Here is a 24938-nt window from a genome sequence, read left to right on the forward strand (position 1 = left end):
AGCACATTCCTGTACTGTTACTCTTGCCTCCCCATCATGGGTTCTTATATTATTATAATATTATTATATTATTATGAGAAAAATAATTATTTTTCTTTTTGGGTCATACCCAGCGATGCACAGGGCTTAGTCCTGGCTCTGCACTGAGGAATTACCCTTGCCGGTGCTCGGGGGACATATGGGATGCTGGGAATCGAACCTGGGTTGGCCGTGTGCAAGGCAAACGCCCTACCCACTGTGCTATTGCTCCAGCCCCTTCTCATGGTTTTTGAATGTACATGTATGTTTGGATGTGTTAAGTATACATAGAGCAAATAAGCAATCCATGGGGCCTTTTAATCAACTAAATAGAAAGTTAATTTGCTAGCTGTATATTAAATCTTTAACATTTAAGGCATTCCAAAAGATTTTGTTCGTCTAGAATAGATTATTAGTTAAAGCTGCCCACACAGTGACTTTTCCCCTTAGCTAACAAGTTTTCAAACGTGTGTCCTAAACATCTAATACCTTTTAGAAGTATTTCCTCTAAAAACTGCCAGTGCTTGTTAATGTGTTATATGCCTACATCAAACTATTTATAAAGTAGATCATTGATTATGTAATTCTGCATATACTGATTAAAAGGGCTATAGATAATTCTTGATAAAATTTGAAAAATATTTTGATAACATAAGTCATTCATATCATTCCAACTCAAAGTCCCCAGTGTAAATTTTTGTTTCATTTCTTTCTAATGTTATATGTAATTGTTAAAGTAAGTAGAATCAGTGTTAGTATCTCTTCAAAATTGTATTTTTTCCAGAACTGTCTGTTCTATTTCAGTGTCCTTATGGCTGTCTTTATGCCATACTCCATTATTTTGATTACTGTAGCTTTATTGTAGTAACTTTTGAAATCAGAAAGTGTAAGTCCTCCTGTCTTTATTTCTTTTTAATCAAAAACCTTTGTTTTGATGTTCTTTGATTTTCTGTATGAATTTTAAAATATATTTTTCTGTTTTTGAATAAAATACAATTGGGATTTTGATGGTGCTTGCATAGGATTTATAGAGTGCTTTTTCAACTTACTTGTCTTTAAGTTTGTGACATTTTTGTTCCTTTATTGAGTTTTTAATTTTTTCAGCAGTTTTTTTTATCATTTTAATTATCGAAGTATTTTCATCTATGTGGATGTTACTTTCTTACTTTTATTTATTGTGAATAGATTTTTTTGGTAATTTTTTAAGATAATTTATTGTTAGTGAGTAGGAATGAAATTAATTTTATGTGTTGACCAGAAACTGGATTTTAAAATAAACCCTTGTATGAACCAGGACAATGGTACTAGAATTAAGGAGCTTGACTCGCACATGACTGACTCCTGTTTGATCCCTGGTACTGTATATGATTCCCTGAGCTCTGCCAGGAATGATCCCAGAGCACAGAGCCCGGCAGATAGTCTTGAGCACCCCCTGGTGCTAACACCACCTGTGCCCCCCTCCAAAAAAAGAAAACCTCCACAAAAACAAATAAATCTTTGTTAAAACCCTGTTGACCAACCAGATTTTGTTTATTATTATTATTATTTTTTTTTGCTGAATCACTGTGAGATGCAGTTACAAAACTTTCATGTTTGAGTTTCAGTCATACAATGATCAAACACCCATTCCTCCACCAGTGCACATTTTCCATCACCAATGTCCCCAGTACCACTCCCCCACACTCCATCCCTCCCCCTGCCTCTATGGCAGATAATTATTTATTTTGGTATGGGACTGCACCCAGTGGGCTAAGGGGATACACTGGGTATTGTGCTCAGGGATTGCTCCTGTTAGTGCTCTGGGGACCACTCTATGCCAGGATCAAACAAAACATGCACTCAGTCCACTGAATTTTCTCTCTAGCCCTGAAACTGCATTTTAAAACCTTAAACCTTTGGATATTTCTTTAGTCATCCCTTTCTATCCCCCATCCCCCCAGGCTAATTTTAGAAAATTATGTTCTCAGTCCATTGATTCTGCCATTATATAAAATTATTTCATTATTTGGACTTTTTCTTTCAGTAGCTATGGTTGTCACAAACTTTGCCCTTTGAGGTTTGGACTTTTTTTTTATAACAGGCAAAAGTTATTTAATATAAGTCTATAATAAATGATAGTAAGCTGCTTAATAGTGTTCTAATCTTAACAAAAAGTCAAATGTGAATTATAAAATAACAAAGGCAGGTTTGTCTTTGTATATGTGTATAGGAGGTAAGCAGGTAGTGGAAAAATGTGTTTTAAACTATTTGAAAATACTTCCAGAATGTAAATTTTTATTTCCCCCACAGTGTGTATGTCCCCAAAATAACATTCCTCTGCATGTTGAAGGTTCTGTTTTCTGCTACAGACTCATAGTTTTTTATAGTCTTTGTATATGTATGGGAGGTAAAGAAAAGAAATATGATAGTGTATTGAGTGTTGTGGTAGTATTTTGAGTGTAGATACCATTACAACATGTTTATTTAAGCACATGTATCTTCACTTAGTCTTATTTTCAAAAGACTTGAATTATCCTTTGTTGTTGACTAGTTTAAAGCATAAAGTTATTCTATTGCCCGAGTTTTCTCTGAGTTGTTTTGGTTCAACAAGTTAAAACATTAAGGCCAGCAGTTCTCAGCCAAGGTAATCTTGTCCCCAGAGAAAAGTTACCATTTTCTGGGAATGTTTTACTGCCATGACTTGGGGGGTGAGGTGCCACTGGCTTCCAGTGAGAAGTGATTAAGGGTGTAATACACATCCAATAATTCACAAAACACCTCCTTTGTGACAATGGATTGCCTGGCCTAAAGTACCAAAGTGGTAAGGTGGAGAAATCTTAGTGTAAAAACCATGGGCTCAAGAGACAGAGCCTTTTCAGTCTTCCATCTTCAAGGTAATCGCAACTGGAAAATAAAGATAATAATACCTACTGTCATTGTTGAAGTATAGATTGTGGCACATGGTAAACAGACAGTAAATGGTGTAGTTCTTATTGTTATTACCACCAGCAGCAGTAGCAAACAAGTTAAAAATTACTACAGTGATAAAGTTTGATACTCAATTTACAGCGTCTGGTAGTTTGGGATCTTTGCTAAATTCTCTTGCTCAGGAAATGGTACAGGTCTATTTTGTGTCATAGCTGTGATACGGCATAGTAAGACCACATAGAAGTTTTTGCTTTTCACATATTTTCTAACTGTACATGCTAAAATTTTCTTACTGAGTTTTCAAATTATTGTAATAACATTGGTTTAATATTGAAAATTTTGTTAGAAAGATTACAAATAGTCTTTGGTGTAAGGGTTGTTGTAAAGGTAAAGGTTGGTGTAAGTAAACATCTAGATGGTAGCTGCTATTTTAGCCAGTCATTTCTTCACTAGTTGCTATGGCTTCTTAGAGACTGCATCAGTGATCATAGTGATCGTGGTATTTTCTTCTGCTATCTAATGGCCCCCTGATGACTTTATTGACGCACTTCAGGGAGAATGATCAGCTAATTCAGTATTTGTACTATCTTCATTAAAGAATTTAATAATGTCCTGCAAATACTCTGAAAAAAACTCACTAAATTATGAAAAGTAGAAGAAATACTGGCACAGAAGCAATAGAAGGCATTATGATTCTTGTCCTTGAGAAGTTTACAGGATAGTTGAGGGGATGTAACTTACTCACATGCTTAATTCTCAAAGGATTTATAGACCTAGATGAGTGGGAAACTGTGTATATAAGGTAGGAAATAATTGAGCAGGGTTAGAAGACAACAAATCAAGGACACCAGTTTATTTGAGTGAAGCCATTATTCTTTGCATATAAGTATGAAGCAAATAACAATTGAAGGTCTTAGCATTTACAATTGTTTGTATTTATTTTATTTGATTCTGCACTACTATGAAAGGTAAATTAACCATTATGTAAAGTGCCTCTCTAATGCACATAGGTAATATATCAATGTAAATAAAAGTATAGCTATGAAAATTTCAAACCATTTTAGGGAATGTCTGTGGGATTAAAGTGGTATTCCTCTCTAGTGCAGTGTGGTCCATAAACATAAATATAATTGGAGGCCTTAAAGAGGATTCGTCTTACTCTTCAAGTAACCACATCTTGTAGAGATGGCATACTTCTTTAAATCTTAATATTCTGTCTGTATTGTTCAAACATATTTTACTGATGACTAAGTCTTTTCCTTTTCTGTGAGAATTATGTCTCTTTTACAAGATCACAAAGCCTCTGGCACATACTTTCTTCTTTCGTTTGACCTGAAATAAACAAAGACAGGTCAATTTAGCATACTGGTACTAAATATGGAGAGTAATAAAAGAACATTAAGAATTATTTTTTATAAAGCCTGTTCAGTAATGCTTTCACAAGAAAACTCAAGCTGTGAACAATTTATAAATATATTTACTGTTTGTTCCATGACACAATGATAGAAATATCTGTAAAGAAAGGATACTTAGAAACCATGCTTCCTTCCTTCCTTCCTTCCTTCCTTCCTTCCTTCCTTCCTTCCTTCCTTCCTTCCTTCCTTCCTTCCTCCCTCCCTCCCCCCTCCCTTCCTCCTCCCTCCCTCCCTCCCCCTCACCCCCCCCACCCAGTGGTGTTCAAGAGCTACTCTTGGTGCTGTTCTTGAGGTGCTGGGGATTTAACAAAGCATGCACTCTAGCCATTTGAGCTTGCCCCCTGATTCCAAACTGTGATTTCTTTAAGTACTTACTGCCCTCAAATATGTATATATGAGCGTCTTATTTCTTTAATATGAAAGCTTTGGTGGGAATAATTGCCAAATTTAGAACAGTACTTAATGAAAAGCCCAGGGGAGTTGTAAGTAATGCTTCTCAGTAAAGTGTCTTCCTTGTTATGACCTGAATTTAGATCATCAGAAACCCTAAACTAAAGCATTCACTGGGACCCTGAGTGAGAGTACAGCAGCTAGGGCTCTTATCGTGCATGTGGCTGACCCAGGTTTGATCCCCAGCATACCATATGGTTCCCTAAGCCATTTGAATGCAGAGCCAGGAGTAACCCCTGAGTACTGCTGGGTTTGGTCCCCCACAAGCATTAATTTATCACCTAAAATAATTGAGATCTGAAAAAAGATACGAGATTTTTTTTTTCTTTTTGGGTCACACCCAGCGATGCAGGGGTTACTCCTGGCTTTGCACTCAGGAATTACTCCTGGCAGTGCTTGAGGGACCATATGGGATGCCGGGGATCTAACCCAGGTCGGCCGCGTGCAAGGCAAACACCCTACCCACTGTGCTATCGCTCCGGCCCCGATACGAGATATTTTAAAAAGATGCATATTCCACCTAACTCAATGTTTTTGGATTTAGGGGGAAAATACCATGAACTCGATCTGAATGCACAGCACAGTTACTTCATTTGTACATTACTAAAACACTTGAACCTAGAGCTCAAGTTTCCACATACAGTTGTTCACATTGTCTGCCCCAGATTGGGGGTAACATCTTTCATTATTTCTTAGGGAGGTTTACTTTTTTTTTTTTGCTGTGATTGACTGTAAAGGTAGTGGTTTGGGTCAAATTTTTATGACTGTCAAGTGTCTGAAGAGCATGATATGGGCTTGAGGCAGCTGCGAGGGCCTATCTCTGAGCTGTGCAGTCATTCAGTTTATCTATCCGTTCAGTGCAAGGGCCTAAGGATGCCATGTGTCTTGGGTCCTATAATGCCAGGAATATTTGGGCCCCCCTAACAGTGCTGGGGAGGGGGTGTCTCTAGTGCCACACCTAGAAATCTCCTGGGCTGCACCTGGCAATGCTTAGAGAGACCATATGGTTCTGGGAATAGAATCTGGCTGGGTTGGGGTGCTTGCATGTATTATCTCCTAGCCCATAAATTTTACTTAGTGTAAGTTTAGTCTTTCTCAGTTTTCCTAGAAATGGATAGTGAAGTCAACTGATAGTGAATTTAGCTAGATAAAACTGATAGTGTGAACTGATAATGAATTTAGCTAGATTCATATTCAATGAAATTTCAGTTCTTGGTGCTGGAGCAATAGTACAGTGGGTAGGGCGTTTATCATGCACACAGCCAACCCAGGTTTAGTCCCTAGCACCCTATATGGTCCCCTATGCTCAGTACTGCTGGGTTTGGAGGGGAGGGATGGAGAGAGGAGAGATAGAAAAGGCTAGGAAGGAGAGGGGAAGGGAGAGAAGGAGGCAGGGAACAGAGGGAAGGGGAGGCAGGGGGAGGGGAGAGCAAGAGGGAGGGAGAGGGATTCTTAAAAATTAAAATATAATTCGCATAGTATAAAATGTCGATACTTTAAAGTATCTAGTTCATTGTTTTTTTTTTTAAACTGGATTGTATTATTCATGGGTTGATAAGTGTTGTGACTAAGATTCACAACCAACTCTAGAAGAAGAGATTCCAAGTTCTCTAAATTTGTCTTCATTAGACTTTGTAGAGCAGGACTACTGTGAATAATGAGAATCAGTCACAACTAGGAGCAGATTTTCTGGATCATGTGATAACTCCTATACTGGACCTGCCACACTCCTCCAGAGCAGCTGCATCATTTTACGTTTCCACCGACAGTTTTTTAGGAGTCCAGTTTCACTACATCTTTGGCAACAGCTGTTACACTTTTCATAATAGCCATCTAGTAGCTTTAAAGTGGTATCTCACTGTGGTTTTGATTTTTAGTTTTCTGATGACTGCCTAAATGATGCAGAGCATCTCCTCATTTACTTCTACTTCTAAATATGTAATTAAGTTGATTTTGCTTGTGATTTTTAGGATAAGCACTTAATTTTGTTTATATTACTGTAAGATTTATAAAACTTTAAGGTTGGTAATTTTTATTCAGTTTATAATCTAAGTAATTGAACACCACTTGGATAAGAAATATATTTGGACAGATTTATAAGTGAAAACAAGTTAAGAAGATTTTTAAAACTAAGATTAAGTTTTTGATTTGTGACTTGTATAAAGCCAAATGCTAATTTTTCAGAAACTGAAGTAAACTTTTAAATAGTATTTTCTGTGCACACAAAACTATCCTTGGAAGAAAAGCTACCCTAAGAATTCTAAACAAGCAACCCATATCTAAATTTAGCCTTTATCACATAGCTTAATTTTTAATCATCTGTTATTTCTGTCAAATCTAATGTTTTCTTCCTTTGGAGTGGATTTTTTCTGTTTTAATTGATTGTCTATTATAAGATTTTTATATCAAAAATTATTTTTCTACCATGGTAGAAAAAAAAACTCTTTAAAATAGTTTACTTTAAAAAAAATGCCACTATTCCAAACAATTAAAAAAAATTTACCTTAGTATGGATTTTACATCTGACTGGAAACTTTCACTTTATAAAGACCTTCTGGTTTTAGTTTAATTTGCTCTTAGAGTACTCTTGGGTCAAATTTGTTTGCTTAGAAGAGGTGTGATTTCAATATCTGTGTGGTTCAGTAGCCAAAATATATAAATACCTTGTGTTCATTGATGGATAGATAAAATATAGTGTTTATGTGTGTATAGCTAATAGAAGTACACACACATACACACAGATACAATGGAATTTCAGTTAGCCAAAGAAGGCCGAAATGTTGATTATTTTTGACAAGATGAATGGAACTTGAGAGCGTCAAGTGAAGTGAGTCAGAGAAAGGAAGCTACTTTTGGTATCACATGTGTGGAGTGAAAAAAACTGATAGATATAAAGAACAGATTAGCGACTGCCAGAGATGAGGATTGGGGGTGGTGGGCAATATGGGAAAAGGGGATCAGAAGATAGATGATTTCCAGTGTTAAAATAAGTTTTAAAATCATTTTTAGTAGACCTCTAATTACTCTGAAATCAAGTTGCAAATGAAGAGGCATTGTCCCTAATTAGAGTGCTAATACAGTAGAATTTTCTATCCTTGTATCCATTGCTGTTCCACCCAGGAAGAAAAAAATTGGAGCTGTTAGGCTCACTTATCTTTTTGTCACAAGCAAGATTGCCTTTGACACACCCACTGCCACATAGTGCTGTTCTAAGCAGCCAGGAGCATTGATTGGGTTCTGTGGGGTCAGAGTCCACACCTCACCCTTTGTCCTTAAGTCAAAGATTCTCTTTCATGAGTAAACTCCCTCACTTGTTTGTCCACCTAGTTTGAATTACTGCTGAACTTTTTCTCCATTCTCTAGTTCACTCAGCTTTTTCCCAGGCTAGCTCTCGCCTTGCCATTAGCTGACTGACTTAGGGTCCTTCAGCCACTGCCAGGAGTGAGCTCTGAGTGAGAGAACTAGGAATAGTCAATGAGTACCAACAGGTGTGGCGTCAAATCCCAATTCCCCCCACCTCGACAGAAGAGTAAAAAATACTCTGATTTGGATACTTCAGGCCATTGGACCTTTAGTAGAATATTTAGTCCTGACTTTAATTTCCTAACCTGTATACATGGGTCTAATAGCAACTTTCCCCTGGCATTGCTGTGAAACTTAAATAAATGAGTTGGTAAATGTAAATCATATACTTGTTTATGTTTGTAACTATGGATAGTGTTACTATTTTTCTTTGCATTTTAGGTATATTTTAGTTATTTTTAGACAGGGATTTCCTGGAAAATACCATGCATATGTATGTGTAGCTTTTTTCTCTATAGAAGATGCAATCCAGGTTACAATGGGTTCACATAAAAGCATCAGGATATAAAGTTTTTAAACTAAAATTGGTTGAAATCCAAATTAGTATTTGTGAGATTGAAGCCAATTATACCAGAGCTGCTCATCTAAGAATTAAGGCCTCCGACACATAAAAGATTATATATATGTTCTTTGAGCAGCAGCATGTAATCTGCTCATAGTAATCTTTGCTGTTTATAGATATTCCATCTTTCACTGTTAGTTATTTACTTTTTTTCAAAGAAAAAAAAAGAGTTTTTTGTTCTTTGCTTTCACTGTTTCTTGGTAAAATTGTCCACATCTGGTGGTGCTAGGGTCCTACACGTATTGGTCAGGGGCTTGCTTTCAGCAGTATTTGGAGCATCCTTCGGTAGTGGGATTGAACCTGGACCCCACAGCACAGCATGCAAACTAACTCTCTTTCTCCCCTAGAATTTTTCCTTTTAGTAATAATTTGGACGTGTGTGTGTGTGTGTGTGTGTGTGTTTATTTCTTCATTTCTTTCTCCTCTTTGAAGCCTTCTGTTGCCAAAAATTTGCTTTCAATACTGTTTTGAATAGAGTTTTGAATAATGCTTTCATTACACTGTTGGATATGTGTTCTTTAACAACTCTAGTTTATGACGGGTAAGGTTTTTTTATTTTTAAGTGTATAGTAAGATGCAAAAGACTCTGCGTCGCTCTCTTCCAGGAGCTTGGTCTTGTAGTCTCTGGATATTGGTCGTTGGTGGGATTACACGGTGCCGGGGGAAGTTTGTGGTGTGGCTGCCAAGCTACTGGAAAATGGGGGATCTGGGTGGAGAAGGCCCATTCCCAAGCCACAGCCATGCTCAAGGCCACTCTCCACACGTTCGGATGAGCCTCATGCATGAAGGGACCGGCAGAGGAACCCAGGTGTGCGGGACCTGGGGCTGAGATCTCCAAGCCTGCTCAGATTGGGACAGGGCCTTCTCCACCCAGACCCCCCATTTTCCAGTAGCTTGGGAGCCAAACCCACAAACTGCCCCCCAGCGCCATGTAATTCTACCAACGGCCAACATCCAGAGACTATAAGACAAAGCTCCCGACATCTAATAGCCTTGTTCTCCCTCTTGGAGAACCTGACAAGCTACCAAGAGTCTATTGCCCCCACGGGAGAGCCTTGCAAGCTCCCATGGCGTATTCATATCTCAAATACAGTAAAAGATATATACATACCTCTTGGAGAGCCTGGAAAGCTACTGAGAGTATCCCGTCCGCATGGCCGAGCCTGACAAGCTCCCCATGGCATATTTGATATGCCAAAAACAGTGACAGTAGGTCTCATTCCCCTGACCCTGAAAGAGTCTCCAGTCATTGGGAAAGATGAGTAAGGAGAGGCTGCTAAAATCTCAGGGCTGAGTGTAATAGAGACATTACTGGTGCCCACTCGAGTAAATCGACCAACAACAGGATGACAGTGATACAGTCATATAGTAAGATGCACTTAATTCATGAATATGCTAACATTCTTGACTTAGTGTATACTGGCTACATGGTATAGACTTATGCTGTATTTTACCAAATTATGTTTATTATTATGCATGGATATTGTTGCATTTATCATATCTGCCTGCTACATTCCGTGCTTGTTACTAATAGCTCTGCTGCTGAGTAATTTGTGATACCAATCTTAAGTAAACTCATAAATTATTTATTAGGTCATTAAGCCTTAATCAATAATAATTAATAAAACCCAGTTGTATTGAAGTGTAAGAACTCAGGAGTGTGCCAGAGTCACTCATTTAGAAATGAGAACCTCGGGATTAGGAGCATGTGAGGTCATAACTATCTGGGACATCACTGAGTGACAGTATCACTAGTCACAGTTTGATGCAAATTGTCTGCAAGCTGAATAGGACTGTAAAGCACAGGCAGTGAGAAACAATCCTTTTTTCATAGACTGACCGAATGTCTTCTTCCTAAGTAGGAGAGCTTGCTATCACTTTTGAATGTGTTGACTGACAGACATATTGTAAAGATTTGTAAATGTCATCGTCATTTTTTTTTTCTCTTCAGGGCAACTTTCTCTTCTGTTGTTATAACTTGATATAGAGATTGTATCCCATGTTAGTTTAGCATGCAGTCCCAATTAGTTACATTGTATTCCACATAAAAATAATGAATCATGGGGCTGGAGTGATAGCACAGCTGGTAGGGCATTTGCTTTCCATGCTACCGACCCGGGTTCAATTCCCAGCATCTTATGTGGTCCCCCAAGCACCTCCAGGAGTAATTCCTGAGTGCAGAGCTTGGAGTAACCCCTTGCATTGCCGGGTATGACCCAAAAAAGAAAAAAAAAGAGTCTGTTTCACCTGTGTATGACAGTAAAAACAAAAAAACCTGGCTTTTTCCAGTATGGAGAAACTTATTTTCACTTGAACTCATATCCTCACTTTCTCTCCTCTCATAAGTTTCTTTCAATGTAAACAATTTTGTTTTACTAAAAAACAAAAATATGAACATACTCTTTTCTTTCTTTGTTTAAAAATTTGTTTGGGGACCACTTCAGCTGTGCTCATGGGTTTCTCCTGGCTTTGCACTCAGGGATCACTCTTGACAGGCTTGGGAGACCATATTGGATGCAGGGATCGAACCAGGGTCAGCCACGTGCAAGACAAGCACCCTACCTGTTATACTCTTTCTAGACAATTGTTTGTATATCCACTCTGGTTAACTTTAGGTGTCCTGTTTTATGTAAGGCCAATATTTTAGGAATATTGACCATTATCTGGTATATTACTTAATCACCTTTCAGTATATTTTTCAGGCATAGTGGTTGATGTTAACTGTATGAATTAATTAAAAATTGTTTTCTGGGCCAGAGTGCTCAACACTTGCCTTGCGTTCATTCAGCCTTGTTTCCAGCCCCAGCCACACACACATGCTTTCTCTTTCTCTCTCTCTCTCTCTCTCTCCCACACACACTTACAGTATCTTTTAGAAAAGAACCCAGAAGATAAATTGATATTGATATTTTAATAAAATTCATTTTCCCTTTTGATATAGAAGGATATAATTGGAAAACAAATCACAAAAGTACCACATCTCCAGAAATGTTCTGTAGTCACATTAAAAAACTGCTTGACATTAGTTAGCAGCTTCTAAAAGAAAGAAAAGTATTAAGAAATTTCAAAATAGATTTTTTTTTTAACTTTCAGGTTTATTGGATTGAAAAAGTTCATACAAAAACTGTATCTAGCTGCAGTGAATGATATAAGATGTCCTTACAGTTCATTGTAGAGATTGAGATCCTTTTCAGAGTACAAGAGGAGCACTGTGCATCATAATAGTGAGACAAACACAGATCAGAATGGCTCCAGGCAAGCATGGACACATGGTGTGTAACCCTACTCTGAGCTTGTGATGGAGTAGCAGTTCTGAGGGAGGAACAAGAAGTGTATGGCAGAGGAATGGTATGGACTTCAAACAAAGTGTTAGCATGGAATGAGAGGAATCAGGAACTCGCTTTGTCACATGTAATTGACACAGGATTTGTAATGAATATATCAATTTGGTTGAAGTAGAAATTGGGCAGGAAAATCATAATCATTATGATTGAGAATTATGATTAAGAATTCATTGAGAAATCTGTTTTAGGTTTGTTTTTTTGTTTTTTTGGGTTTTTTTGGTTTGTTTGTTTGTTTTTGCTTTTTGGGTCACACCCGATGATGTACAGGGGTCACTCCTAGCTCTGCACTCAGGAATTACCCCTGGCGGTGCTCAGGGGATCATATGGGATGCTGGGAATCTAACCCGGGTCAGCCGTGTGCAAGGCAAACGCCCTACCCACTGTGCTATCGCTCCAGCCCCTCACTGAGAAATCTGAATAGTGATCTGAAGAAGTTATTTAACTTCAGTGCCCAGTTACTATCTGCCGCTTGGTTGAGAGTACCTATTTCATCAGGTTATACCATACCATGCAAAAGTACTGTGTTGCACTTACAAATGGCCAGTGAATTTGAGCTGTATATAATACCCTGACTAATTTTTAGATTATTGAAAATGTTTGGCAGTGAACAGTGGACTTGGGGATTAGAAGGAAGTAGATAGAATGTCAAAGAATACAATAACTGAGTAAGGGAAAAAATCAGTATAGGATAGATTGCACGATGACCGAAGTTTAATTTCGTTCAGCTAACATAAATAAGTCGGGAGGGCTACCTGTTATTTAGAAGAAATAGATGAAGTTCAAACCTACTTATTCTATAAGGACATCAGGCTGTCCAGTTAGAAATGCTGGTAAAGAAACGGAAGGGATGCCCCTTGGACAGTAAGTTTGGTGATGTTCTAGATGACAGTTGAAGCTGGTGTGGATGAGATGTACAAATACAGAATGCTTGGGAAAGATTACTGAGGAAACCTTGGATAAGAGGAAGCAAACTAAGAGAGTATCAAAGGATCCGAGAAACAGGAACAGTGTTCCACTAAGTATGTTTCACCTAACACTTGATATATGCAGGAGCATCAATTCATATGGGTATGAAAATTGTAATACTTGAAGTGTTTAAGTTTTGTTCACTGTAAGAATTCTTTGCTTTTCATCAGGCCAATCTCAATATACCTTATTTGTGACTACATAATGTGTAGCACTATCGTTCCATTGTTTGTCGATTTGCTCGTGAGGGCACCAGTAATGTCTCCATTGTGAGACATGTTGTAACTGTTTCTGGCGTATCGAATACGCCTCGGGTAGCTTGTCAGGCTCTGCCGTGCAGGCAGGATACTCTCTATAGCTTGCCGGGCTCTCTGAGAGGGACAGAGGAATTGAACCTGGGTTGGCCGCATACAAGGCAAATGCCCTACCCGCTGTGCTGTCACTCCAGTCCACATAATATGTAATTTAGTAAATTCATAAACAAGAATTCAGGTGCATTTTCTTAAAGGTTAGAATCTTTGTATGGCTGCCTTATATAACCTTATCACAAATAAGACTGTGACTACAGAATGGAATTGGAATGATTCCCTGGTTTCTCCAATTCTGTTTTGAAATTTTTCCTACTCATTTTCTTTTTTAAAAATTAGTTTAGTTTTTATCATCCATAATTCTTAGGTTCTCAGGGCATTTATATATGCCATTTCCTCTTAAGTATATGTAATCCAAAGAGAGTCTGTGAGGTGGAGGGATAGTACAGTGGGTAGAGCATTTGCCTTGCACACGGCCAACCTGGGTTCAATCCCCATCACCCCATATGGTCCCCCCCAAGCACCACCAGCCAGAAGCTAACTCCTGAGCATTGCCAGGTGTAGCCCCCCCAAAAAAAACAAAGCAGAGAGTGTGGGGGTCAGGATGGGGGAGTCTGGGGCACTGATTATTCCAGGCCAAGGGAACAACCTGTATAAAGGTTTTGTGGCATGTAAGAACTTGGCAGTTGTAAGGAATTGGAAGCAGATACTTAGGGTTGAAGCTAAGTGCAGGTAAGATGGGTCGATGATAATGGAGCCTAATGATCAAAGCCCTGAAGCCATGAAGACCACAGGAAGGAATTTGCTGGTATTACCAGTTTTCCTGGAAAGCAGCCAGTAGTGTCTTGTTATTAGTGTAAATCTCAGTTTACTCACTCACCAACGTTTCTAAATTCATTCCCACAACTCTAGAATGGGGATTGTAGCAACTGCTACAGAGATGGGTCTATGGAGCAACAAAATATCATAAATATATTTAACCATACAATTAAATGGATTGCAAATGGCCAGCGGTTGTACTTCTTTCTTTACTGTAGCAAACCTTACTCTGGAATCTCAAACTCACAGGCTCTTCTTTCTCTTATCTTAAAATTTTATTTAGTAAATATTTCCTGAGAACCTATTGTATACCAGAAATGTTAACACTTCCTCAAGGATTCCGTATTTTTTTCATAATCCAGTCACCAAGCATAGTAGTGTCTGTTTCAAAAAATGTTTGAATGACTGAATGACTAAAAGAGCATTTGTAAAATATATGAGCATTTATAAAATATATATAATTACTTTTTTAATACTGTAAATGTTTGAATGATTTGTTTTAAAGCAGTTATGTGTAATAAAATGGATACTTTTTCTCCCCCATTACAGGGGTCATTTACATCCAGTTAACAAAAGTTTAAAGCATGCCATTTACACTAGAAAAGAAAATACTCCTGATCTGCCTACAAATTCATACACTAGTTTAAAATAAGACTGATAGGTTTAGATATGTTTTTTTCCTACATAAGTAGGTATTCAATATATTTTTCAAGCATCTTAAAAATACAGATAAAAAATTAAGTAGAGACATCTTAATACTATATGCTTTAAGTAATTTGAGTGCTTGTTTAAAAAACAGAACTCTTTAGAGATAATTGTAGACTCATATGCAGTTGTAAGAAGTATTACTGAAAATCCCAAACACCTTTCACCTAGTTTTCCCTAATGGTAGCAACTTACGTAACCACTGGATAATATCACAACAGGAAGTTAACACTGATAAAATCCCACACACTTCATCCAGAGCTCTCCAGTTTTATGTGTTTATGCGCACACAAGTGCTGTGTTCTCTGCAATTTTAATGCATAGAAGATGCATGAAACCACTTCCTCAGTAACATAGAGAATATTTCTGTGAGGTGTACCCTGTGTGTTTCCCTTTATAAATTTACCCCACTCCCTTCTAAATTCCTGACTGCCACTGATCTTTTCTCCATCTCATATTTCTGACATTACAAGAATGATATATAAGTGGAATCTTGTAACTTTTGAATATTAATGTTTTAAAAGCAATTTACAAATAAATTGATACAGATTTATATATAGATAGATATTTATATGTGGATAGATATATAGAGAGATATAAAGAGATACAGATTTCTATATCAATATAGGTACATAGATACGGGTTTCTATGTAGATAGAGATTTCTGTCTTTTGTCAATTTAGGAATATAAATCTAATATATTTCCAATTTTTTAAATTATTTTGCTGCAATAGGTTTACACAGAAGAGGAATTTGTGTTCTTTGTCTATTTATCTCCAAAGAAAATAAATAATCATGCAATTGGGATTAAAGTTATAACTATTCTTGTTTCTGCCATTAGCATAGTAAAGTTTTTAAATTGTAGTTTTCGATTTGCTTGTATAGACTTGAATAATATAAGATAAATTATAATTTATTGATTTTGTTCCCCTAAGAAGTTGATTATCAGTTAAGTATTATTTTGTTTAGTTATGAGTTCTGCATGCTTGCTACTTTCATAAGTTTATAAGTGAGAAATATGCATTCTTTAGTACTGAATGATAGCCTGTAAGTGTCTAATTCTGAACACTATTGAAAGAGTTAAATTTAAAAACAATGAATTTTTATTTTTCCTTTGTTCCTATAGAAACTATATTTGCCCACCACATACACTTATATTAAATAAGAGGAAATAAAACATACACTACCCATTTTTATAAAAACGTTACAGAATTTAAATCCATAACTTTCAGTAAGCCTTAAAATGGTAGTGGTAATTTAAACTTGTGAAATAAAATATCTGAGTTATATATTCAGTTTAAATTTTTCAAGATGGGCTGGATAGATAGTGCTGAGCTTAAAGCATTTGCCCGACTGCAGCCAACCTGGGCTCAGTCCCTGGTACCACATATATAGTCCCTCAAGCTCCACCAGGAGTGATCCCTGAGCACAGAGCCAGGCTTAAGCCCTGAGCACCATCAGAAACAAAACAAACAAATAAACGCTCCAAAGAACAAAATAAAAATTTAAATGTCAAGATTTTTATTTTTTAAAAAATCGTTTTGTTTTGTTTTTTTTCCAGATAAATTTACGCCTCATCTTGGTAAGCGGAAAAACAAAAGAATTCCTCTTTTCACCTAATGATTCAGCTTCGGACATTGCAAAGCATGTGTATGACAATTGGCCCATGGGTGAGTGGTGTTTTTCTCTCAAAAGTGAAAAGTGTTAATTCTTTATGCCTTGCCTGTTTTATAAGCATTTTGAAAATGTTAGAAATTAAAAAGCAAAGAGGGCCAGAGAGATGGTACAATGAATAAACATTTGCTTTCCTTGCACAAGACTGAAGTGGGTTCGATCCTGACACTACATATGGTGTCAGAACCCGGAGTAGCCCTGAGCACCAACAAGTACAGCCCCCAAACCAAAAATGCTGTTAAATAAACAAGTTACTGAAGATATCATACTTAAAGGAATCCCTATGTAAGCTTTCTTAGGTTTTGCTTTTGGGCTAACTGCCAGATGGTAAAGGAGCTTTTGAGTATGCAAATGCCCAAAAAAGGTTATTTTGCCTAATAACTATTCTCATCTAAATTGAAAAACTGCATTTTAAAATCACAAGAGCTAGAGCGGTAGTGCAGCAAGTATGGTGTTTACCTTGCATGTGGCTGACACAAGTTTGATCCCCTGAACCCTATATGTTCCCCTAAGCAAAACCAAGAGTGATCCCTAAGTGCAGAGCCAGGTGTAATACCCTGAGCATTTCCAAGTGTGGCCCCCAAACAAACAAACCAATTCTCCTGTAAAATAGAACTACAGAGTTAGAACAATAGTACAGCAAATAGGGCAGTTGCCGTCTGTACATCCCCAATCCATGTTCGATCCCTGGTACCTCATATTGTCCCCCAAGCATGCCAGAAGTGATGCCAGAGCACAGACCTAGGAGGAAGCCCTTAGCACTGCTAGGTGTGGCCCAAAAAACCAAAGGGAAAAATACTACAGAACAGCTTACATGCATACTTTCATATCTATAAATCTATGCCAAGATACAAAGTACAGGAAAGAAAAACTTAATGGGTTATACAGTTATAATAAATTCTCTTTTGCCTACCTTATTCATAACCTATTTAAAACTGAATTTGACACACAGTTTATTTCTAGTTTATATCAATGTTGGATTATTATAAGATCAAGAAGTTCTAGGGGCTAGAGAAATAGCACAGAAGGTAGGCATTTGCCTTGCATGCAGCCAACCCGAATTTGATTCCCAGCATCCCATATGGTCTCCTGAGCACCACCAGGAGTAATTCCTGAGTGCAAAGCCAGGAGTAACCCCTGTGCATCGCCGGGTGTGACCCAAAAAGCAAAAAAAAAAAAAAAAATTCTAAAATTGGATTTCTCTTTTTCTTCTTTTTTTTGGGCAGGGAGTGCCGCTCGAAAGGGGGAAGGGGATGTTAGGCATGGAGGTGCTCAGGGCTACCCCTAGTTCAGTACTCGGGTTGTTCCAGTGTTGTTTAGGTGGGTGTAGGGAGGGATAGAGGTCCATATAGTACTGGAGATCAAACCCAGGCTTTCTGCATGTGTAAAATGCTTTCCGCCCATTGAGCTGTTTCTCTAACCCTGTTCTTTTAATTTCAAGCCAGTGTCTGATAGATAAAATTGGGAAAGAAGGGCAATAAATACAGTAATCCTTCCTCTCTGCTTTTTTACTTCCTGTCTTGCTTCCCTAAAGTGAGCCTAATTTCAGTTCTTCCTTTGAACTTTTCTTAAGTCTGGATGATTTCACTTCATTTTACTAGCCAAAGCATTTTGAGTTTATAAGGGACAAGAGTTGTATCAGCAAAGAATACAGTGTCCACAAAAGGGATTCATAAACTGGTGTTTCTCAACGAGAAGTAATATATAGTAACCTTTTAGAGGGATAAAAAGTCTTGTGCATTTCCTATTGCTGATAAAAATTATTTTTGGTTTTATAAGTAGACATAAAAGCCAGTTAAAACTGTAAACTCAGACATTTATTATGAACCTAAAACATATCTATGAAGAATATGCAGTAAGGCTCTAAAACTAAGAGTCCAGATCAACGGCATTAATATGCCTGATGAGTTGTTGTTCTTACTGTGCTACTGCTTACCTTATGAATACAGCATTGTTGACTTTAGCACGCCTGTGCTTACAAGGATCTGGTGATCTACAGTCACCACAAAACCTCCATTTATACAGTGCATTTATACAGTGCATTTATACAGTGCACCAAATTTCATTCAGCTTTCACTTAGCAAGATTGAATTACTAAGGTATTATGCTCTTTCTAGTTAGCTTCTTAACAATTAAAGAACTATTGCTTGGGCCTAAGACAATCACAAGCCTAAATCCAAATGTGGCACTAAAATTCCAGTGCTAGCTCAGTAAGGTGATTATTTGAATAATTTAGATTAGTGTTTCCTAAAGTGGAAGGGAAGATGGAAGGCATCGCTCTCCCCAACTTCAAACTATACTACAAAGCTGTAGTAATTAAAATAGTGTGGTACCTAAAGAAGGACAGACTTTTAAGATCAATGAAATAGAATTGAAAACCGGAGACAGATCCTAAGGTATATGGACAGGTAATATTAGATAAAGGAGAAAAAAGTATGAAGTGGAGCAAGAAAAGCCTCTTCAGCAAGTGGTGCTGAGAAAACTGGTTGGCCTTACGCAAAAAAGAACAACTTAGGCTCATCATGCACAGAAATCAAATCAAAATGAATTAAAAACCTTGATATCCCGTCTCTGTAAGTTGCATTGAGGAAAACATAGGCAGAATTCTCCATGACACTGAAACTAGAGGCATCTTTGAGGAGTCAATATCATTGGCCAAGCAAAAAGAAGCAAAGATGAACAAATGGAACTACATTATATTGGGAAGCTTCTGCCCTTCAAAAGAAGCAATGAACAGAATAAAATACAAAGACATCCCATATATTGGGAGTAAATATTAACCTACCATTCATCTGATAAAGGGTTAATTAGATTTTTTATTAGTAGCAATCAATCTCTTAATCAGGAAATAAACTAGAATTGAGACATGATGCCGCCACACAGGCAGAGGGAGAGTGGGAGGGGGGTATTTGGGCGTTTGGTGGTGGATCAAATATGAAAATTTGTAACTGTATTTCACAGTGATTCAGTAAAAAATAAAAAAAAAATTGAGACATGATGAAGGAATTCTCAAATTTTCATCAAAGTCAGAATTTAAATTGTTAAATCTACCAGGTAGTAATAAAATGTAATCAGGCTTGAGCCCAGAGGGTATGGTGTTTGCTTTGGACGCATCTGAGCTGGTTTTGAATCCCAGTACCCTATATGGTCCTCCAAGCTCCACCAGGTGTGATCCCTGAGCACAGAGCCAGGAAGCCCAGAGCACTCTCAGGTGTGGACTCCAAAATTAAAACAAAAAGTAGTAATCACATGTTCTGTGAACACTAGAGCCCTAACACCAGTGCTCTGTGCTTTGCTCCTCTCACATAGGTTAACTGCTGAAATGAAGTGCTTGCTTGATCTCTCATTTCTCCATTTAGTTTTCTGATTTTCTTTTGTACTGACCTAACTTTGCTCTTATTTCTCAATTTTTTTTATGTGAATTCATATTTTGTCTCTGTGACATTTACCTGTTTGCTTCAAAAAGACAATGAAAGGGCTGGAGCAATAGCTAAGCAGGTAGGGCATTTGCCTTGCACGCAGCCAACCCGGGTTTGATTCCCAGCATCCCATACGGTCCCCCGAGCACCACCAGGAGTAACTCCTTTGTGCAGAGCCAGGAGTAACCCCTGTGCATCGCCAAGTGTGACCCAAAAAGAAGAAGAAAAAGACAGTGAAGTAATAAATCAACATTGTCCAAAAGTAAACAATGGTTTTGTTGTTGTGGTTATTCCACTCTTTTTGATTCTGTTTTCCAATTTATTGAGGTCTCCTTCTTTATATCAATATATTCTTTTAGTTCTAAAGTATCTTCCAGTGTATCTCTCTGATTTGGATCTGAATGTTTAGACCAATGCAAATACATTTAGACCAATACAGAAATACAATGATTTGTGTTTTGAAAGAAGCCTAACAAGTTCACTGATTGATTCTTTTCAGACTGGGAAGAAGAGCAAGTCAGCAGTCCTAGTATTCTGCGACTTATTTATCAAGGGCGATTTCTACATGGAAATGTCACATTAGGAGGTAATAAGTCACCATTGAACATTATTTATTTAAATCCCAGTTATGTGACTTTACTAAAGTTTTATTGTTTTAAACTCAGTATGAGTTCTGGTTTTGATTTTTAATGTCTTTACATTTTATATCCTGTTTAATTTTAGCACTGATGTAAGTTTATTGCCTTGTGAAATAAGCTCTTTCATTACTATAGATAGGAATTAGGAACTGTTCTTTCACAAGTGTTATTTTATTGTATTTCTGCATATTATCATTTAGGTATAATGTTTTAAAGTTAAAACTTTTTGGTAATTGATTTTTCAGTCACAATAATGAAAGAGTGTTTTTAGTTTGATAAAATAGCCAGTCATGCAAGAATAAAAGTAGATGATTAACATTAGAGTGACAGTAAAGTGTGGTAATAGCTGATTGTCCAAATCATATCCAAGTTCCACTGCCCACTAGCTATGATTGATTTGTACCCAGTGTTGTTTTATCATTTAAAATGGGGCAACAACAATGCATATCTCAAAGGTTAAAAGGTTAGGTTGGTTTATTCAAGGCACTTAGAACAATGCTTGGCACACAGTAAACACCTTAATTATTGGCTGTGATGGCTCCTTAAAGTGATTGAAGAAAAATGACTCAGTAGTGCCTCCTAATGGGGGGTAGTTTTCTACCATCAGCAATTTTATTTTGTTTTTATTGTTTTTCAAATATAGTCAAATAATAGGAAATTCATAGGCAAATTAACTTACTTTTAACACATCTTTTGTTTAGATGTCTGTTTTACTCTAAATCTGACAATAACGTCTTTCATTTGTTTTTTCATCAAAGGTATATTTTTATGTATTCATTCAGTGTTTATTTCTAATGTACCAGTTCTGTGCTTAATAATTGGAGTCACAGTATCAACCAAGATAGGATCTCTTTCTTCAGGGCATTTCATACATTATCTAAGAAAAATGTACAGTTCACCCTTCAAATACTGTGCAGTTGGCAGAGTTAAAGTGGTATCTTAATAGTGGTAGGATTGAATTCTCTGCATAGACATGTCCAGAGCCATGTCCTAACTGCCACAAAGTCCACTATCCCTTGCAGCAGTGCTACAAGGGCAGAGAGCAGCAAGAGTCAGTAGACCTGACCCTCAGAAAGTTTATTCTCACCTTACTAACACAGAACCAATCTGTAGAGAGTGCAGTTTAGAATTCTGTGGGGCTGGAGTGATAACACACATAGGGCATTTGCCTTGCTGACCCGGGTTCCATTCCCAGCTCCCATATGGCTCCCCTAGCACCACCAGGAGTAATTCCTGAGTGCAGAGCCAGGAGTAACCCCTGAGCATTGCTGAGTATGGCCCAAAAAGCAAAAAATAAATTAGTAAATAAAATAATTTTGTAAGCCACAAGAGATTATATTTCCAGTAAAATCTCAAGTATTACAGGCAGCATAGTAGCTTGTGGGATGGAACTCCAGGAAAGATTTAACCAGTTAGTGTCAAAGTCGGACATAAAGCTCTTGTACTTCACTGCAATGGACCAGTGTGGCTCTAGATAGTTTTATTTAGAAATGGTGATATTCTTGGAAAGTATCAAAGAGAATAAGTCATTGTTGGGATAGACCTTCACTGATGCTAAAATTATGAAACCGTCAGATCATTTTCATGTCTTTCTTAGAATAAAGCAAAGATACCCCAGAAGGGTTACAAGCTGTCATTTAAAATGTTTTTGAGTGTTCTATTCTCTTTTTTAGCCCCTTGTGTGGTTTACATGGACTATTTCAGAATTTTAATTTCGGAATGGACTATTAGCCCCTTGATTTTATTATGAAGGATAGGTCCATGTTTTAATCTTTCATCGTGATTTTTTTTTTTTGCCTCAGATAAGCTCTATGAAAGTATTGATCAGTAAATGTTGATGGGATGTAATCTGTTGACAAATGAACCTGGACGCTCCATTCCCCTTTGGGTATTGATCTATATGAGAAATTTTCTGCCAACCTAATATCTTTCTCTTATAGACTTTTAATATCTTTCTCTATGATTTCATTTTAAAGATCATGGAATTTATGTTAGAAATCAAACATTAATTCATTTCCACTCAGGTATAAATATTTCACCAGTTGTGTGTTTTTTTTTCCAGTTTTCTTGAGTAATTAGCAATTTGGGTTATTTTTGTCATTCCATGAAATCTTTTATTCTATAGAATTTGTCCATTATTTCAAAAGAAAAATAAATTATGCTTTTGTGATTTTAGACAAATAGCATAAGATTACCAGACATTTCAAGTAATTTTAGCTGGGTGTTTAATAAAGGATAGTAGCATTCACATATTTGGGGGCTTTTAAATCGCATTTATTTTCTTTTTAGTCATCCCCAGAATTCTTGAATGTAATAATAAAGGAGGCAGATACAAAGTGATAATGACTATCTTCAAATACTTGGCTAGTTTGGAGAAGGCGTACATTTGCTCTATATGACTTGGTATTCTGCAGAGCACTGTGAATTAGACTTACTACAAACAATGGAAAACCAAAAGCAGACAGTTATCTATCCAATATAAAAGGAATACTTAACAGGTGAAATTAGCAAATAGCAGAGGTGAGATTTTTACTCTGGTCTAGCTTACTAAGGTTAGGAAGATGGTATGAAGGTGATAAGCAGCTGGACATAGGTCCATGTTAATTCAGTTGAATGCAGTGAATTTTTAAATGCTACAAAGTCTTACTTGAAGTTAAATAATGCCTAAGAGATTATCCTAGGACATTAAATAATGCCCAGGAGATAATCAGTATGTCCTCTCTTTTCATCATTGTATATCTTTTTGAGCCCTTATGCTGCATTTGAACTTTAGAAGTTAAAAGAAGAGACTAAAAACAGTTGGCCAACTTTAGATATGATACTCACCTGGACATGAAATAATCAAATTCAAGATTTTAGGACTCTTTTCATCTGCATGTAAACCATAACCTATGGGACAAGATTTAAAACATGTCAGCCCTTTGCTTGTACTTGAGAAGTAGCCCTTTGAGTCTCTAGAAAGTTAAGAGTGTGGGATGTCATGACTGAAACATCAGCATCATGAAAATAACTCTGGAAGTCAGAATCTCAGCTGTTTCTAATTTTATGCACATAGTAAAAGGGGTTTACCATGAAATCTGATATTTGTGTTTGTTCCAGTAAAAATTCATGAATGTATAAACTTTATGAGCCTCTGGAGTATTTCAGAGGAAAGTTTTTCACTACTTATGAGTGAGAAAACCTTTAAATGATGTAACTGGAAAACAGTATTGCTAATAATGCCAAGAAAGGGTGTTGTTTTTTTTTTATAGCAGCATTTTATTTAAAAAAAATTATTTTCTAATTGAAGACTATATGGTTAAGAATAAGTGTTTTAAAATGTTTGTCATTCCTTTCTTTTGGCATTATAGATTATAGTTGTCTATTCAGTGAAGTAGATATATTAGGTGACTGACATTATTATTAGGTATATAAATAAATGTTTGTTAATCTAAACTTTACCCTGTAGCACTGTTGTCCCATTGTTCATCAGTTTGCTCGAGCAGGCACCAGTAACATCTCCATTGTGAGACTTGTTGTTACTGTTTTTGGCATATCGAATACACCATGGGGAGCTTGCCAGGCTGTGCTGTGTAGTGGGATACTCTTCGTAGCTTGCCAGGCTCTCCGAAAGAGACAGAGGAATCGAACCTGGGTTGGCCGCAGGCAAGCAAACGCCCTACCTGCTGTACTGTCGCTCCAGTCCAAACCTTTACCCTAATGTGGGATAATTATGCTTAAGATTTTCTTTTTTTTTTAATTCCTTCTTTCTTTTCTTCAAGAATATCTTTAATTTTAATCAGTTGTGTATGTTCCCTTGCCCCGTAAATAATATGGAAATGTGCAGACTAATGGCCCTAATGGGAAGGAATAAGTTCTCAGCTATATAAAAGTTGCTTCTGATCATATTAGCCTTTGTTTGAGATGTTGTAAGAGATGTTGTATCCAGTAGGAAGTTAAATCTATTGAGGAAGTCTCACGTTAGTAGTCATTTAAAAATCATTACGATTCTGGTTATAGTTATTTTAGTCCATCAGAATATTTGTTAATAAATTGCCTTTTACTTTTCACGCAGCATTAAAACTTCCTTTTGGTAAAACAACAGTGATGCATCTGGTGGCCAGAGAGACATTGCCAGAGCCAAACTCACAAGGTGAGCATCCACGAGAATGGTCACTTAAACCTCTCCACTCACAACCCCCGTTTGCCCCAGGAAATTTTCACACAGCTGTACAGACATATAAATTAGGCAGACAGATCAATCGTTATTGATAATAGCATCATAACTTTCCTTTTAAATGACCACACTTGGTTATGAAACCCCGTGTGGCTTGCAACTCAACAGTTTCAGAAGCTAGGCATCAGAGACGT

At 37.1% G+C, this 24938-nt stretch overlaps 1 protein-coding gene across 1 annotated transcript in view; it reads left to right on the top strand.

Moving 5' to 3' along the window:
• Positions 1 to 24938, top strand: part of UBL3 (ubiquitin like 3) — a 59845-nt gene that overhangs the window by 31680 nt on the left and 3227 nt on the right. The window contains exons 2-4 of the mRNA XM_055138392.1: positions 16419 to 16527; positions 20450 to 20536; positions 24643 to 24720. Coding sequence (XP_054994367.1) covers positions 16419 to 16527; positions 20450 to 20536; positions 24643 to 24720 — 274 coding nt within the window. The remainder of the gene's footprint in view (positions 1 to 16418; positions 16528 to 20449; positions 20537 to 24642; positions 24721 to 24938) is intronic.

This window comes from Sorex araneus, chromosome 1, assembly GCF_027595985.1.
Source record: "Sorex araneus isolate mSorAra2 chromosome 1, mSorAra2.pri, whole genome shotgun sequence".
Classification (NCBI taxonomy): Eukaryota; Metazoa; Chordata; class Mammalia; order Eulipotyphla; family Soricidae; genus Sorex; species Sorex araneus.